The sequence below is a fragment of the Mastomys coucha genome, unplaced genomic scaffold (genome assembly GCF_008632895.1).
Source record: "Mastomys coucha isolate ucsf_1 unplaced genomic scaffold, UCSF_Mcou_1 pScaffold8, whole genome shotgun sequence".
Lineage (NCBI taxonomy): Eukaryota > Metazoa > Chordata > Mammalia > Rodentia > Muridae > Mastomys > Mastomys coucha.
In genome coordinates, this window is record NW_022196914.1 from 30,946,812 (window position 1) to 30,964,185 (window position 17,374).

Genomic DNA, 17,374 nt, shown 5'->3' on the forward strand with positions numbered 1-17,374 from the left:
CCCAAAGATGGACTTGAGGGGGCTAGTTACTGGATCTTTGTCCCTCTTCCCAGTGTGGCCACATTAAATGAATCTTTTTCTGCTTTTCACTTCTAGTTTTAAAGACTCCTTTCTTTCTTTCTTTCCTTCCTTCCTTCTTTCCCTTCCGTCCTTCCTTCCTTCCTTCCTTCCTTCCTTTCTTTCTTTCTTTCTTTCTTTCTTTCTTTCTTTCTTTCTTTCTTTCTTTCTTTCTTTCTTCCTCCTTCTCTCCCTCCCTCCTTCTCTCTCTCTCTCTCTCTCTTGCTTATGAATATACTATTGCTCTTTTCAGACACACCAGAAGAGGGCATCGGATCCCATTACAGATGGTTGTGAACCACCATATGGTTGCTGGAAATTGAATTCAGGACCTCTGGAAGAGCGGTCAGCACTCTTAACCACTGAGCCATCTCTCCAGCCCCCACTTTCCACTTTTAATTTGGCCTTTAATTGGCTTATTGAAGATGGATGGATGACCAGACCTGGGGCACCAGAAGCTTTGGACCCAACTGAGAAAAGCAACGAAGAGAACCAGTCTCAAGCCAGGAAGGTGAGGACTAGCTCCTGCCGTTGTCCTGACCCCTGTATGTACGACGATGAGGCCTGTGTATACCTGCATTCACACACACACATGCATGCACACGAATGCTCATGACTCACAACACAGAAACAAAAAGAAAATAAACAATTTAAATTACTATTGAAATTTGGTTAATTTTTTTTTGCACAAGATCTTTATTAATCAGCTCATCTGAAACATCCGTTCATTGTCCATTCTGTTTCATAATAAGTGTCCTGTCTCACAGATGACCTATGGCTGATGCTCGGTCTCCTGCAGCCACATCTGTAACACGTCTCTAGAATCCTCCTCTTTCTGAAGCACATGGTGACTGTCACAGCTCATTTAAGGGAGAACGTAAGGCAGAGCAGGTGTTATTTGGGGACTCTCATCCAGGCCATCCTGCAGGGTAAGGTAGAAGCTACCTAGCCCTTATGGAACGTGACCCCAGAAACCAATATGCCAATTTGTTTCCATACAGGATATCATGCTAGTATAGAACATACCATGTAGCTCAGGATGGCTTTGAACTCAAAGAAATCCCTCTTCTTCAGCTTTCCTCACAGCAGCCCGGGAGGTTTTGCTTCTAGGATGGATGCCTAGTTGTTCTTGTTTTTTCCTGAGAACTAGTACACAATTGATTTCTGAGCTTTGAATTTCTTTGTCAGAGGCAGGAATGCACATGACATTCTTTTTTTAAAAGAATGACATGATGTTCTTTTTTTAAAAAAAAAAAAGATTTATTTATTTATTATATGTAAGTACCCTGTAGCTGTCTTCAGACACCCTAGAAGAGGGCATCAGATCTCATTACGGATGGTTGTGAGCCACCATGTGGTTGCTGGGATTGGAACTCAGGACCTTTGGAAGAACATTCAGTGTGCTTAACTGCTGAGCCATCTCTCCAGCCCCACTATGATGTTCTTTATGTCAGCATCTAGAAGGGCTTTACTGGGCTATACTCTGGAGGCCAGGCCCTTCCATGCACAGAGCACATACATGTGTCCGCATCCGAATGGCTCCTCACCTGCTGCTGCATTCTATAGCCGCCTAAGGGTGACACACCCCTCCTTAGATCCTTTTACAGGATTTTAACAGGACAAATTGTGGTAAGAGCATCTGCTGTGCTGTGCTGATTTCTGTGCGTGGACAGTCTGAGGTGCTTCTAAAAAGGAAAAGCCAGTCTCATTTTTTTTTTTTTTTTTTTTTTTTTTTTTTTTTTTTTTTTTTTTTTTTTTGGTTTTTTGAGACAGGGTTTCTCTGTATAGCCCTGGCTGTCCTGGAACTCACTCTGTAGACCAGGCTGGCCTCGAACTCAGAAATCCACCTGCCTCTGCCTCCCAAGTGCTGGGATTAAAGGTATGCACCACCACCACCCGGCTCAATTTTTGTTTTTAAGGAAGACTCTACAAAATTAGAGATAGCAAGGAAAAGAATTTGTAAAAATAATAAAAAGAGGGCTGTAGAGAAAGCTCAGCAGTTGAGAACAGTGGCTGTTTCCCCAGAGGATCCTGGGTTGTACTGCAGCATCTACATGGCAACTAATCATCTCTAACTCCAAGTCCAGGGACTGATGTTATTTCCTGGCCTCCTTGGCCACAGCTCACACATGGTACTCAGACATACATTTTTGACAAAACATTCATATACACAAAATACAAACAAATCTTTAAACAAAATAAAGAGAAAACATTTAATATCTCAGTGTGGTGATTAGTAAAAAAAAAAAATGAACTGATTTATTGTCTTTGCAAACCATTTATTTGTTAAAAACAACTAAAATGAGTGCCATTTACAAGTTCAAAGGCAAGTATAAAAATGGCTGGTTAATACCAGATGTGTGTCTCTCACCATAGAATGTTCTTACCAGAGCAGAAGGTATAAAGCAGTCTACTGGAGGTACAGACAAGCTTTGTAAACTGGAGGGGCTTACAAAGCACAGCCTGATAGGACACAGGACTACCATCAAAAATGAAAGGAGGCACATCAAGCTATAAAGAACTGTTAAAAAGTATTTGAACTAATAATAACAGAACCAACCAGGATGCACTTTAAGATGTGGCCCTGTTACTGTTATAAAAAGTGAACTTGCCAGGCAGTGGTGGTGCATGCCTTTAATCCCAGCACTTGGGAGGCAGAGGCAGGTGGATTTCAGAGTTCGAGGCCAGCCTGGTCTACAGAGTGAGTTCTAAGACAGCCAGGGCTACACAGAGAAACCCTGTCTTGAAAAACAAACTGACAAAAAACCCAACAACAAAAAAAGTGAACTTTTTTCAGGTTATCAAGAAAACGAAACTCCCACAAAGAAAATTTGCAGAACATAATCTATATCCATACATGTGATAAAGAACAAAAAGAAAAATCCTTTTATATAAAAATGTCAATGAGCTGGGTATGGTGGCACCTGCCTATAATTTCAGCATTCAAAGAGCTGAGGCGGGAGGATGGAGTTTAAGGGCAGCTTGGGATACACAGCACAATCTCGTCTCTATTCAAAGTAATAAAAACTCCAAATTGATGAGAAGTAAAAACTATCCTTCTCAGTATATTATCCCAAAAATTCTCTGATAGTAAGTCATCTAAAAACTAAAATTGGGGGCTGGTGAGATGGCTTAGTGGTTAAGAGCACTGACTGCTCTTCCAGAGGTCCTGAGTTCAATCCCCAGCAACCACATGGTGGCTCACAGCCATCTGTAATGGGATCCGGTGCCCTTTTCTGGTGTGTCTGAAGACAGCTACAGTGTACTGACATACATAAAATAAATAAGTAAATCTTTAAAAAAAAAACAACTAAAATTGAAGAGTATTTAACATAGTTATATAAAAATGTTTGTAAATATTAAGTTCATGTTACTGTATTTGTTGTGTGCACATGGACAGTTGTTTGTGAAGGCTGGAATATACAGCATTGGGCTCCTGGAGCTGGAGTTACAGGTGGTCATGAGCTGCCTGATGAAAGTGCTGGGAACTGAACTGAGTCCTCTCCTGCCCCATAGGAACAATGCTATGATGAAGAAAAGAGGGTCTTATTTATAGGAAATACACAGCCCCCAAACTTAAAATCATGCTAGCTAAGTAAACCCATACAGAACAGTACAGTTCCCAGGCAGTTGTGAGTGGAAAAAAAACACCCACCCAAAGTCAAAAAACCAAGGTAAAGTGAAATTCAAAAGTAGCTTAGATGAAAATAAAAAAGATAAACATTGGACCTGGCAGAATGGCTCAGTGATTGAGTACACTGACTGCTCTTCTGGAGTACCAGGGTTTGATCCCCAGCATCCACATGGTGGCTCACAACATCTGTTAACTCTAGTCCCAGGGATCTGATGGCCTTCTGTTCTCTATGGTACTGCACTATGTGGTAGACAGATACACATGCAGGCAAAACTCACACATTCACTTTTTTTTTTTTAAAGATGATTTACAGTATCAATGAATATGGTATATGAGAATATGAGCGTATTCTAATCACCCATATTCTCCATACCTGCTGTAGAACCCTTTTTTGTTTCCTTTCCTTTTAAGTAGATCTGTATACTTGGCTTATTACTGTAGGGGTAGCACATGCATGTCATGGCGTGCATGGTGAGGTACGCCCAGAGGACAGCTTTGGAGTTGATACTCTGCTTTCATCACTAGATGGTACTGAATTCAGTGCAATGAGGCTGAGTCTGTGCAGCAAGTGCATTTACTGGTTGAGCCATCTTTCTTGTCCAAGAAGTAAATGATTTGTTAAAAGGGAGAAAGAAAATATCCAAAGGGTTTAGGTAGAAAAGACACCAGTAACTACACAAGGAAATCCAAGAATACTCAAAAGCCATTTGTGCCCAAATAACATGGGAATCCTCCACATTCTTGCTGACATAAGCAGCAAGTGGCAACAATGTAACAACTTCGACAGCAATGTTACAGCCTTGAATGCTGGAAATTTGAGGGTGATGGCAGGAAAAGCTGGACCGCATGACATAATTTAGCAGTGTAGCCTGATGTGGTGAGGCCTGAAACACCCATAGCTTCATTTTATTCCAGTTAAAAACCTACTGGGACAGATTTTCATCTGAATATCTAACAACCTTAATTAAAACCATAAAAAGGTCTTATGACTACGCATCCTCACCTAGGACATCTTTTAAAGGGTTATGACCACCCAACATTGGGAAAGAGGCAAGCTTCCAGGGCTGAATACTAAATAAGTGATAGTCTTAACCAGTCATGAAGACAAACAATACAACTGGACTTATAACTGTAGTTTTATTAACTTCCTTAATAATCATGATTCACACAAGTAAATTAAGAGTTTCAGGGAATGAAGTAGAGTATAAGACAGGATTCCTCTTAATCTCTCACTTAGCATGGGGAACAACCACAAACCTGTGGGCAGCTTGGTTCTTCATAAGCAAAGAGGCATCATAAGGCTAATATGTGATGTGGTTTAGTGTCAGGGAATCTGCCTAGCAGCCTGGAGTCCTGAGTTGCAACTTTAGCACCATGCCCTCCAAAGGAGGTCAAATTCACAGCAAACATCCCCAGGATCTCAGCTGAGTACCTCCTCCCACGCAAACCCTTCAGAACACACTTGGCAGGCCTCACTGAGGTTTTGAGGGGAGAGCTGCACTATTTAGTGCTTTAAGTTTTCAAACAGTTCCTTGGTCAGAAAAGGAGAGGGTAAAGGATTTGACGGGGGGTGGTTGGGGGGGGTTGTTTCTCCTTTAAACATTGCTCTCTGTGAAAATGTAATAGCCACGTCATGAAGTTTCCTGGGTCAGGTCTAGACATTCTGCAAACCAGAGGCATGGAGAATAGTTTCTGTCTGAGAGCAGAAGAGCTGAGGAAGCCCTGCTGGGAAGGCCAGCTCAAAAGAGCACAGGGAAGGTGCTCCATGGGCACATGGAGGTGGGTAGTAGGCACACAGAAGTGGTAGTAGGCACACAGAGGTGGGGGCAGGAATGGCAGGTGGTATGTGCAGGAAAGGCGGGTGATGGGCACTGTGCACACCATTAGGTGTGCCTGCAGGTCTTCCTGCAGCATCTTTACTGGGATCAGAGCACACAGTCCTACCTGTTCTGTTTCCTTTAGTTCTGGCACCTGATGATGAAGGGTGAGTGGTAAATGTAGATGCTGTCCTGGGACAGTGCTCATCCTTCCAGTAGTGATGGCTCTTCACCAGTGGTCCTCATACAGCCCAGAGCCACAGTCGAGTTAGTATCCTGGGTGAACATCTTTCTCCCAACCAAGCTGGTGCTTGTGTGGGTGGCATCTCTTATTACTGTAGTCAATTCCTTGGACTGTTAGCCGGTTGTTACCAGTTTTTTGTTTGTTTGTTTATGTTTTGCTTTCCCAAAGAGGGTCTCCCTACATAGCCCAGGCTAGCCCTGAGCTTTCCATCTTCATGTGCCATGACTGGTCCTTGGGGTGCATTCAAAATATGAAATTCTGTTTTGACATTTTGTTTTATAATATTAAGAGATTCTTTTTAAAGGACCTTAATGAATTCTAGCCCAAAGGAAGAGTAAAAACGGGCCCAGTGAGTGAATTGATACACTCTGCAGTCTCACCTCTCGGGGGGGGGGGGGGGGGGACAGAACATGTTGTAGGAACACTTCTCTTACCAGTGTCTGGGGGTCAAAGGGGTCTGCAGTAAAGGATGGCAGGCTGCCCCTGGGCCACACTCCCACACCTCCAGGCCTCTGTGGCAAGGGCTGAGCAGGCAGAACACACATCTGTGAAGGAGACAGGTGACTGCTGCTGACCTGGGTAGAATCCTTGTAGGGTTATAAGGGGTGCTGATACCAGAAGTTAGAGGGGGCCGTAAGGACTCAGTGTTCCCTGCTTCTGACCTATTAGGCATTATAGCCCCTAACTGCACATGGTGGATTAGTTTATGATTGGCTTTGTCCTTTACCAGGAGACAACACTCTCCTACTGCCCTTCCTGAGAACTATGGAGCTGCAGGCGAATTAAGGAAAAGAATTCATATGTAAGTGCTCAGAACAAAGTCACTAGGAAGGCAGACGCTCAGCTCATGGAAGACAATAGCATTGACAGCGCACTAAAGCACAAATGGAATTAGTATTTTTCTTGATTTGGGGTAATCTTCAAACTTCTCTTGGTACCACCTAAAATGAGAGAGAAAAGGTTTAAAGACCAATTCATTTTGCAATTTAGGCATTTTCAAAAATGGCGACAAAGCTGACTATGCAAGAAATAAGAGTTTCCTGTTTTACATTTTAAAAATGTGTTTGTGTGTGTGTGTGTGTGTGTGTGTGTGTGTACGCGCTTGTGAGCGCCTGCACACATGTGCATGTGTGTACATGTGCACACTGTGGCAAGTGTGTGGAGGTCAGAAGACAACTTTCTGAGAATTGATTCTTTTTCCACTGTATAGGTACCAGGCACCGAACTCAGATCCTCAGATTTGGTGGGAAATGCCTTAGGCTACTGAGCACCTTGTCAGCCCTAATTTTTTTGTTTTTTGTTTTTAACAATAGGGACATGTAAGTGTAGTTTTGTCCATATTTGAACAATTTCAAGTATCTGAAGTGTGTCTCAGAAGTAAATTCATCTTTCTTTTTGGAAGAAAAGTTGCTGATGTGTTCTAAAAATTGTAGTGGGTTGGTCAGACGCTATTTATCTTCTAATGCTAAACACCAGCTTCTCAGGATGTAGTCGCACCTTCCCCTCCCCCGCCTCCGCCCCACCTGCAATCCCCCCACACACCAAGTGATGCTATGTGAACCTTGCTCCCCAATGTCAACAGCATGAGCCTGTCAGGGAGAAAGGTGGGACTTTAGGATCGATCGAGGGGGGTGGTGGTCACAGGGAGAGGAGGGAGAAAGAAGATGGAGGTGGAGAAAGCTGCCATGAGAGGAGCTGGACCATGAGCACGTGACCGGGAGGAACAGCAAGTAACAAGGGATTTCATAGCTGAGGACTAGGTTAGTACAGCTCCAAACCTGCCCAGTCTAGGCTTGTAAATAATGTTAGCATTCTGTCTAAGCTCCACCCCACAATTACCTGGCAACAGCCAGGTAGTCCTGACCTCCTATAAAGGGGGCTGCTTGCCCCCTCTTCCCTCTCTTCTTTTCTTGCTCCCGCTCTGTCCCTTGGCCCTTTCCCGTTTTTTCCCCTTTCCCCATTCCCTTACCTCCTCTCTCCAGGTGCTCACCGCTGGTCTCTACTTCTCTACTCTCTCTTTTGCTCTGCCTTTCTCTGCCTCTACTACTTAACTCCCCTCCCGATGCCCTTAATAAACTCTATTCTATACTATACCATCTCGTTGCTGGCCCCTTGGGAGGAAGGAATGCCTTGGCATGGGCTCGCAGAGACACCCCCTTCCCCCATTCCTGACTACACATCTATAGAACATATCTTCTCTTTATCTTTTTATAAACACATCAAATAAAATACCTGGATTGCATGTCTTTTATACGGGCTAGCTAGGATTATAAGTTCATTCAACAACAACAACAACAAAACAAAACAAAACAAAACAAAAAAACAATTGGTAGTGTCCGAAATTCAGTTCTTCACTCCAAACAAATGCTATTTTTAATTTTGATATAATTACATCAACATAGGCCATCATCTAGGGAGGCTGACAACTAATAGGCAGAGTAAGGATGGGAACGAAGGAGCCGCAGCCACTTGAGAGGCTGGGTTGGAGGGTAGTCCCAGCCTGGGAGCTGGAGGATAGGCTGAGCAGAAGGGTATGAAACCTCATCTGTGGAAAATCATTTTTTCCTTTATAAGATTCAGAAATGGTATGTAAAAAGAAGCTTCCATAGGCATGGAAGATGCGAAGCAGAGTGAAGATGATAAAGGAAAATGGTTATTTGTTAGTGTAGCAGAAATATGAGACAAGGAATGGGAAGGGAAGCAGAGACAAACTGCTTGTAGTCAATCCAACTGTAGTCCACAAACACAGAAATGATAACCACCTGTGCTGTCAGATGCTGTCTAGCCAATAGGAAAACCAACAGGAAGCTGGGCAGCGCCTCTGTATCCCCTGTCACCTGTTTGGCATGAAACCCAGTGACGGGAGGTTTTCCCAGAGCTTATGGATGGCTGCCAGTGCAAATGAGGGACCCTTTTCACAATGCGACTGTGGACACTCACAGGTATTGAAGTACCCACAGGCCTGCCAGAGGCTCAGCTGCTTCTCAAAGCTCCTTCTTAAGACACCCTGGGGATGCCTAAAAGGGCACCCTGGGTGGATAAAGGAGGTTGGTTCTCCTAGAAGCTGCCTACTGAAGATGACCCAGAAGGGCAAGGGCTGAACAACCAGGAGAGCACAAGTCAGCAAAGATGAGGGTGCATGCTGACCGTGTGACCTGGGCACTTGGCTGAGGGATGCTGTATACCTTTGGCCACTATCAGGTGGAAGGCCATTCACCTAAAGGTGTTGTCAGATCACTTGAAAAATCATTAGGTAGCCAGGGATGAGATATGCTGATTGCACAATTAAAGTAAGCCTTTCTACATAAACTACTGAAATCACAAGCCCACCTCAAAATGCTGTATCTTAACACTCCATGTTTGCATACACGCATAGATAATTTTTTAAAACTGTAATTGTTTTGTCTTGTTCCCCATCCCTAGAACTAAAGCTGTCACCTACGTGACCAAGTGCAAGGCTGGCTTCTATTTTTCAGTGGTCTTAATGCTGCTGACTGAGCTCATGGCCCAACACTCTTCCTCAGGAAAGCTAGCTGCCTACTTCCATTGTGTATAGTTTAGTTTTCCAGTCAGTTATTGGATGATTTCCAAATATACCTCTGCTCCCAGCCTCTCCACAGCAGGTCCTCCTCAGAGGCTCTTTATCTTTATGTCCCAAGGGCTGGAGTGACACTAGACTCCACAGACCATGTTTCTGAGTCTTGGGCTGGAGAGTCGGTGGGAATAGCCAGCATTCCAAAACACATCCTGTTGTCTTCCTTTTTTAAATCACTCCTGCAAAAACAATCCCATCGCTGTCTCCAGAGGACACACTGAGGTGAGTCTTAAAGGGCCATTAAACTTGATAGATAGGTACCTTTACAGTAGTTTAATCTCTTTCTCAAATTTCAGTGTTTTGTCTACGGCTGATCCTCAGGTGCAAGTGTTTACCATGAAGAAAGAAGAGCGTGTCTATAGCTGCTCTGCCACGTTATGGCGAGCTGTGCCCTGTCACACACTCAATGCTGTGCTAACTAAGTATAGCTGCTCAGCTCCTAGAGAAGGCAGCTTCCCCTTAAATTTCTTTGAGTTTTATCCTCAACAGAATACATGTATTAATTGTTAGCATTCTGTCTAAGCTCTGCCCTACAGTTACCTGGCACGAGCCAGGTATGCCTGACTCACTATAAAGGGGACTGCATGCCCCCTCCTCCCTCTTTTACTCTCCTACCTTCTCTTGCTCCCCCACCATTCCACGTGCTCATAGCTCCCCCCCTCCACGTGCTCATAGCCAACGTCTTCTCCTCTACTTCTCTACTCACTCTCTCTCTCTGCCTTTCTCTGCCTCTACTCCCCTCTTAACTCCCTTCCCCATGCCTTGAATAAACTCTATACTATACCATCTATACTATCCCCCTCAGGGGGAAGAGATGCCTCAGCATGGGCCTGCTGATGCACTCCCTTCCCCCACCTGACTACACTTCCATAGAACATATCCCCGCCCTTATCTTTTTATAAACACATTAGCAAGCTACAACAGCTAATGTCCTAGGGCTAAGCTGTCAGTGCAAGCATTTATAAACTGAAATTCCAGTGATGTTTCTACAGTTTCACAGCCAGGCAGAACAGTTTTGCTGCACTGCAATGAATACACAGCTAGAGCTGTCTCTTTCAGGTCTTTTCTTTTTCTTTTCTCTTCTTTTCTTTTCTCTTCTTTCTTTTTTCTTTTTCTTTTTTCTGAGACAGGGTTTCTCTGTATAGCCCTGGCTGTCCTGGAACTCACTCTGTAGGCCAGGCTGGTCTTGAACTCAGAAATCTGCCTGCCTCTGCCTTCCAAGTGCTGGGATTAAAGGCATGCTCTACCACTGGCCAGCTCTCACGTGTTTTCTTATCAGTAACTTATCTGATGGTTTGGTTTTAGGGTTTATTGAGTTATTAAATAAATGAATAAATAAATGTGTGTGTGTGTGTGTGTGTGTGTGTGTGTGTGTGCCAGCCTAGAATGTGTTCAGAAATATTGGCCTTGCAAGCTAAGGACAAAGTAATTATTCCTTTGGGGGTGGAGGGCAGAATGTTGTTATGTTACCTTGGCTAGTCTGGAATTAAAAATCCCCCTGCCTCAGCCTCTCAAGTAGCCCATCTCCTAAGTGATTTTAGGCTCCTTATTCTTATGGGGGAAATGTTACCATAGTTTTAGAGTCCACTGTGAGATATCAGGCCTTACTCTGTCAAGGTCCATTAAGAAAGTGATTTGCTCCTAGTCAAAGGAATGGAATCTACCTCTGGCCTTGGGTGGGGACTTTACATTTTGATCTACTCCAGTGAGTAGAACATATCATACTACTGACTCCTTCATTAAAAGTTCATCCAGTTGGGGCTGTTAGTCACCTGGCCAAGGGACCCCTCATGAAGTCACATGCATTTAAAGTCATGGTAAAGAGACCGGAGGAACAACTGCCTCGGAGGAACAATTGCCCCTTGATGCACGCCTTCCCTCTGAGAACCCTGCCCTCAGTGCAGTTGCTCTGGCCACTAACAGGCACTCTGCTAAGTCTGCCCACGTTTCTGAGTTTAAAAGTGTGACATCTTCTTTTTTTTCTTTCTTTTAGACATCGGTCTAAGCCTATTTTCCTGGGCATTGTCTTGGTTTGGGTTTTATTGCTGTGAGGAGACACCATAACCGCAGCAACCTTTATAAAGGAAAACATTTAATTGGGACTGGCTTACTGTTCAGAGGTTTAGTCCATTACTGTCATGGCCATACCTCCTGATAGGGTCATTTTTATTCAAGCCACCCCTTTTGCAATGACAGCCACTTAGGGATCTGGATCCCTGGCTTGAGAGGAGCCTCTGGCTCCTTTCTCCTTTTACCAACTGTTCCATTGATATGAAGAGAAGTCAGTCAGAGGCCTTCCCTTACTGTGGCTTCACTTAACGTGTGGGGGAGATGTTCCTTCAGTGTTGACTGGACACTGGGTAGAGCTCACTGGGTGGGGTCTCCATGGTCTCCCTGAACAAAAGAATGGGCAATCTCCCACAGTTAACAGGATTTTGAGAGATGCCTCATAGTCCCCTGGGACCTACTTGATTTTGGAGGGTAAGAGGGGTAAAGAGTCTCCTTTTATCCCTCTGATTCCATTAGCATAACCTCCAAATATGGTTACTGAATAACCAGGTCAATAGACCAGTCTGATACTCTTAGTTATTCGTAATATTTAAATAAAACTTAAGTAAAAAGCAAACACTGAAATAAATGTTGCTCCTTTGAGCCAGCCCTTATAACTGTCTTAAAGTGTCGACCAGCCGGGCGGTGGTGGCGCACGCCTTTAATCCCAGCACTTGGGAGGCAGAGGCAGGTGGATTTCTGAGTTCAAGGCCAGCCTGGTCTACAAAGTGAGTTCCAGGACAGCCAGGGCTACACAGAGAAACCCTGTCTAGAAAAACAAAAACAAACAAAAAAAAAGAGTTGACCGAAGCAGAGTTTGAGATCAGTGCATTGAACTTTGACCTTCTGCACATCCCACTGTCTTAGGGTCACTATTCCTGTTATGAAACACCATGACCAAAGCAACTTGAAAAGGAAAGGGCTTATTTGTCTTCCATGTCATTGTTCATCATCAAAAAACGTTCTGACAGGAACTCAATCAGGTCATGAACCTGGAGGCAGGAGTTGATGTAGGGCCATGGAGGGTGCTGCTTACTGGCTTGCTTCTCGTGGCTTGCTCAGCCTGCTTTCTTATAGAATCCAGGACCACCAGTCCAGGGATGGCACCACCTACAATGGGCTAGGCCCTCCTTTATTGATCACTAATTAAGAAAATGCCTTACAGGCCTGCCTATGGAAGTCTTTTCTCAACTGAGGTTTTCTCAGATGATTTTCTCTCATATCTAGTTAGCATCCAAGTTTTTAGCACGGCCGTATAACTTTCTCAGATTCCCGCAACATGCTTAAATTTCCAGGTTTCTTTTTCATTCTGGAAAGACATCCAGCCATGTTGTCATATACAACAATGAGAACACAGGGACAGTCAGACCGTGGCTGTTGTTCAGCACAGAAGATAGTGTTGTGCAATGACGGTCCGCAGTAAGATAATACAACCTATGTACACACTGTGTGGTTCATAAACTCCTCAGTAAGCCTTATGGGAGATGCAAGGCGGTCTAAGTGATCTATACAGCTGTGGTCTTAGTTTTGAATGAGTGTGAGTAGCAGATAGAGGAAAGGCATGTGCTCCTCAGTAAAACAGAGCCCAATGATTTACAGAACAGAATTCTGAATCCTGCACAGCTCACTGTGTCTGGAGCACCTGCACTCACTCCTTGTAAGGGATATGAATTTGTCCTGGTTATGCCCACCATCTTTTGCCTCATTCATTGGGAACAAGAATTGACAGGTCTTGAGATTTCCTGTGTCATGGGGCGAGTTGCAGTCAGTAGGCTTGATCGAGTAGAAGCAAGTGGACAAATGTACTCACCTTCACCATGGCCAGATCCCAAAATCCTGGTTGGATTTGGGGTCATGGACTGCTTGGCAATATATAGACAAATCAAAATTCTCCCACTATACCCTGCAAGGGAAACGTCCCAGGGTACATTGGGGCCATGCCTCAGGGTTTTTTCATTTGTCTAATTTGGCCCAGTGTTTGAGAAGGAAGCCAAGAAGTGACCTTGGAGGATTCATCTAAAGTGAAACGGAAGAGCAGAGATAGGGAAAATCTCAGGTCCAAGTTGCCTTTTGCCAACTTGAATGCCCTAGTCAAAACTAGTCTGTTAGCAGGGAACTGCCACTAAAGTTTAGTCTGTCACCAGGAGAAGTCAGACTAAATAATGGGATCTCTGCACCACATGGATCAGTGCCTCATAATCCCTCCCCCGGTTTTCTCCTTTAGTCAACCACACAGCTCTGAGATAGGCCAGGGGCCACATCTGCTGAGTCTACTCTGGGCAGATGCTCTACTCAATCCAGCCCCATTCACCTATGTTCACAGAGCTAGACAGAGCCAGCATCAGGGAAGAGGCAGGGAGAACCTACCTCATTAACCCATCGGTACACCAGGGGAACCAAGGAACCAAGATTTAGCTCCACTTTTAGCCCCAGGCTCCTAGTGCACAGAGACCATGGTCTCTAGTGGCTGGTGTCTTGTCCAGGCACGCTGCTGTTCTTTACATCTTCAGTATTTGATAGGGAAACTAAATGGTGGCTCATCCCTGACTGGATGAATGAGCAATCAATCATACTTCTGACACTGGCTGGGGGCGGGAGGGAAGACCAAACACAAGGTGGCCAAGTCCATCGTGAAGCAGTTTTCTTTAACAAAACAGGGACCAAGAAAGTCCCTCTCAGCATTTGACTATGAAGCATACAGAAATGGGAAATAAATAATTCAGTTTTCCTCAGGAAATCCCTACTAGTGGAAATTGCAAGGCATTCTTGGTTGTTGCCAGGGGAAATCAGGATCTCTTCTTTGGATTCTCAATCTTATCAAGAGAAAGTTAAACAATGGCCTCAGACAGGAGGCTGGAAGACAGTTTTACTAGAGTTTGAGAGAAAATAACAAGGCAGGCAAGCTGCAAGCTGTCATCTTGGCAGCTGCTTTGGGGCTGGGGAGGATATGGAGGAGAGAAAGAGAAACCAGCCTGTTCAGCAGTGGGAGCCGGCAAGCTGATGTCCAGCAGCAGGGAGCTACAGAAGTGAGGGAACGAGGGAGAAAGAGTGACAGAGAGCAAGATGCCTGTGGTGGTTTGAAAGAAAATGGCCCCCAGAGGCCCATAGGGAGTGACTATTAGGAGGTGTGGCCTTGTTGGAAGAAGTGTGTCAGTGGGGGATGGGCTTTGAGGTCTTCAATGCTCCAGCTATGCCCAGGGTGACATGTAATTTTCTGCTGATCAAGATGTAGAACTCTTAGCTCCTTTTCCAGCATCATGTCTGTCTGTAGGCTGGCATGCTTCCTGCCAAACTGTAAGCAAGCTCCCATTAAATGTTTTCTTTTATGAGAGTTGCTATGGTCATGGTGTCTCTTCACAGCAGTAAAGCCCAATGTAAGATACTAAAAGATAAAAGTGACTGATTCTAGCCCGATTTAAACCTAAACACCTAGCAGGAAAGGACAGCTCAGGGGTACAACGACTAGCATATGTTTCTAAGGGGTTAAAAGGATCATATTCTTTGGACACTGGACTTAATTCAACATTGCAGCACCTATGTGAAGTCAAGAGAGACTATCCACTATTGTTTCAACCTAATAATCAAGCGATGGTTAAAATTCTCTCATTTCCCACCCCTCTCCCTCTCTCTCTGGGAATCCCCTCTCACTGTGATTCTAGCCACTCTGACAGCTACCAAAGTGGCCACTAGCATTCTTCTCTCCAGTCCTTCCAGCCCTTGGCTTCTAGAGGTGGTCTTGCAGAGAGAGAGAGAGAGAGAGAGAAGAGAAGAGAAGAGAGAAAGAGAAAGTCCAAGATGCACTGCCTGTCCAATTTTTACAGAAGGCACTGGAGCAACCCCAGAAGACCACCTGAGAGTTCTTTCTTTTTTCAAGACCCACGTTCCTGTCAGCACCAAATGTTGTGTTTTATAAAAAGATAAGGGGAGAGGGGATATGTTTGGTGGGTCAGGTGTGGTGGAAGGGGTGCCTCTGCAGGCCCATGCTGAGGCATCCCTTCCCCCTGAGGGACCAGCCACAGGCCGGTATAGTACAGAATGGAGTTTATTCAGGGGATGGGGAGGTGAGCTGCGAGGGTGGTAGAAGCAGAGAAAGGCAGAGATATAGAAAACAGAGGAGTAGAAGCCAGCTATGAGCACATAGAGAGAGGGGGAAGGGATAAGAGGACAGAGCAAGAGCAGGAAGGTAAAGAGAGAGAAGGGGGCAAGCAGCCCCTTTTTTAGTGAGTCAGGCACACCTGGCTGTTTTTGATCACTGTGGGGCAGAACTTAGACAAAATGCTAATACCTGTAGACTCTTCCCCTTAGCATGAAGCAGCTACAGCAGTCACTCCCCTATTCCCTGACAGGAGTCAGTGTTCCTATCTGAGATGGGGGATGAAGGGAAACCAGAGGGGTCTAAGTAGACAAGGAAAGTGAAGGCATTCTTCCTTGATGACTGCTGCTTCCCAGAATACACTGCAAGTTCAAACTGCAAGAAGGCATGGGGGCAGGTCTCTGAACTATCAATAGGAGAAAAGGGAAGCCCTATAAAATACCCAAGCCGCAAAGCACATAACAGACTCCCAGCCTCGGCTTCTCCCATCCCAATGGGACAAAGCTGCTACTTCGCCTCTCTCTCCAGTTGGGTCGATGGACTCAGCAATCCCACAGACAAGCAGCAGTTCTCTCTCTGCACTGTGCTTCAGTGACATCCCATTTGATATTGTGATTCCTTTTTATAATCTTCCTCAGGGGTACTTGCAGTGTTTCTTTATACCCCCGTCTTTCTCAGGAGGTTGTGGTGGTGTGAATAAGAGTGACTCCCACAAAGGCTCATATATTTGAGTGCTTAGTCACCAGGAAGTGGAGCTGTCAAAGGACTGGGGGCGTGGCCTTGTCAGAGGCAGTGTCAAAAGCCCTTGCCAAGTCGGGTCTCTCCCCTTTGTTCTCCCCCCTCTCTCTGTCTCTGTCTCTCTCTGCCTACAGATCGGGATATAGCTCTCAACTATTTCTCTAGCATCATGCCTGCTGCCATGCTTTCCACAATGATGATAATCCACCTCATGCCGATTCATACACAAGTTCCCAGTTAAATGCTTGCATTCGTGTGCATTGCCTTGCTCGTGGTGTCTCAGTGACAGCAAAGTGACTAAGGGCCCCATCCCCAGCTCTCTGATTGACTTCTGTCCTTCCCAGCTTCACACCAAGCTGTGGGCAAGAGGGAGGATCCCCCAAAGCTGCAGGCCCTGCTCCTGGCACTCAGCTTTTAGGCAGTAGGATTAGCAATTCGAGTTAATGTTAGCATTCTGAAAGCGTAGCCTGGAAATGGTTATGCTGACGTCTAAGAACGAGCTAAGCGTGCAGAAATGTGTTAAAACTTACTGATGATGCTGCTTTGCTCTGGTGAACAGTGCGGAGAGTGTGAACAGAGCAAACACTACGCCCTGGAGGGACCAGCTGGCCAGCGCAAAGCCGCACCACTCCACGAGCTCCCCAAAATAGTTGGCTGCTGTTACATACTCAAACAGGCCTCCTAGATGAAAAGAGAGAAAAGAGACACGTCACTATAAACGACAACTGGCAGGATTCTGGGAATTATCTGCAGAACATAAACCCCATAGTAGGGAAAACACTCCTGCAGAATTCGGATCGAAAGGTTTTATGAGGTGGGATGATGGGACAAGGGGCTTAGGACAGTAGAGGCCTTTATTGTGGGTGGGGGTCTGCAAAATTTTACTTTCTACACAAGGAACACAGGGGAGGAGTGGTGGGTTTTCTGTGAACACTCCTGGTTCTGAGCCAGCCAACTATTGGGGCTAGGGGGAGGGGAGTGGTAGCTCAGGTATTAGCTTGGTATTAGAGGGGAAGGAGATGGCAGCTCAGGTGTTAAACTGTGGTGGGAGGTGCAGGAAGAAGAATGAAAAGGGAAGCCTTGACACAAAGGCTGTCAGAAGAGACATGGGCAGTGGCCTTAAGCTGTTATGTGTGTCAGAGCAGAA

General features: G+C 45.1%; 1 protein-coding gene across 1 annotated transcript in view; it reads right to left on the reverse strand.

Annotated features, from left to right (window-relative positions):
- Positions 1 to 4,809: 4,809 nt before the first annotated feature.
- Srd5a1 (steroid 5 alpha-reductase 1) overlaps positions 4,810 to 17,374 on the reverse strand; it is a 38,234-nt gene continuing 25,669 nt past the window's right edge. The window contains exons 4-5 of the mRNA XM_031359930.1: positions 16,758 to 16,908; positions 4,810 to 6,693 (exon numbers count right to left, since the gene is read on the reverse strand). Coding sequence (XP_031215790.1) covers positions 6,627 to 6,693; positions 16,758 to 16,908 — 218 coding nt within the window. The 3' untranslated portion in view covers positions 4,810 to 6,626. The remainder of the gene's footprint in view (positions 6,694 to 16,757; positions 16,909 to 17,374) is intronic.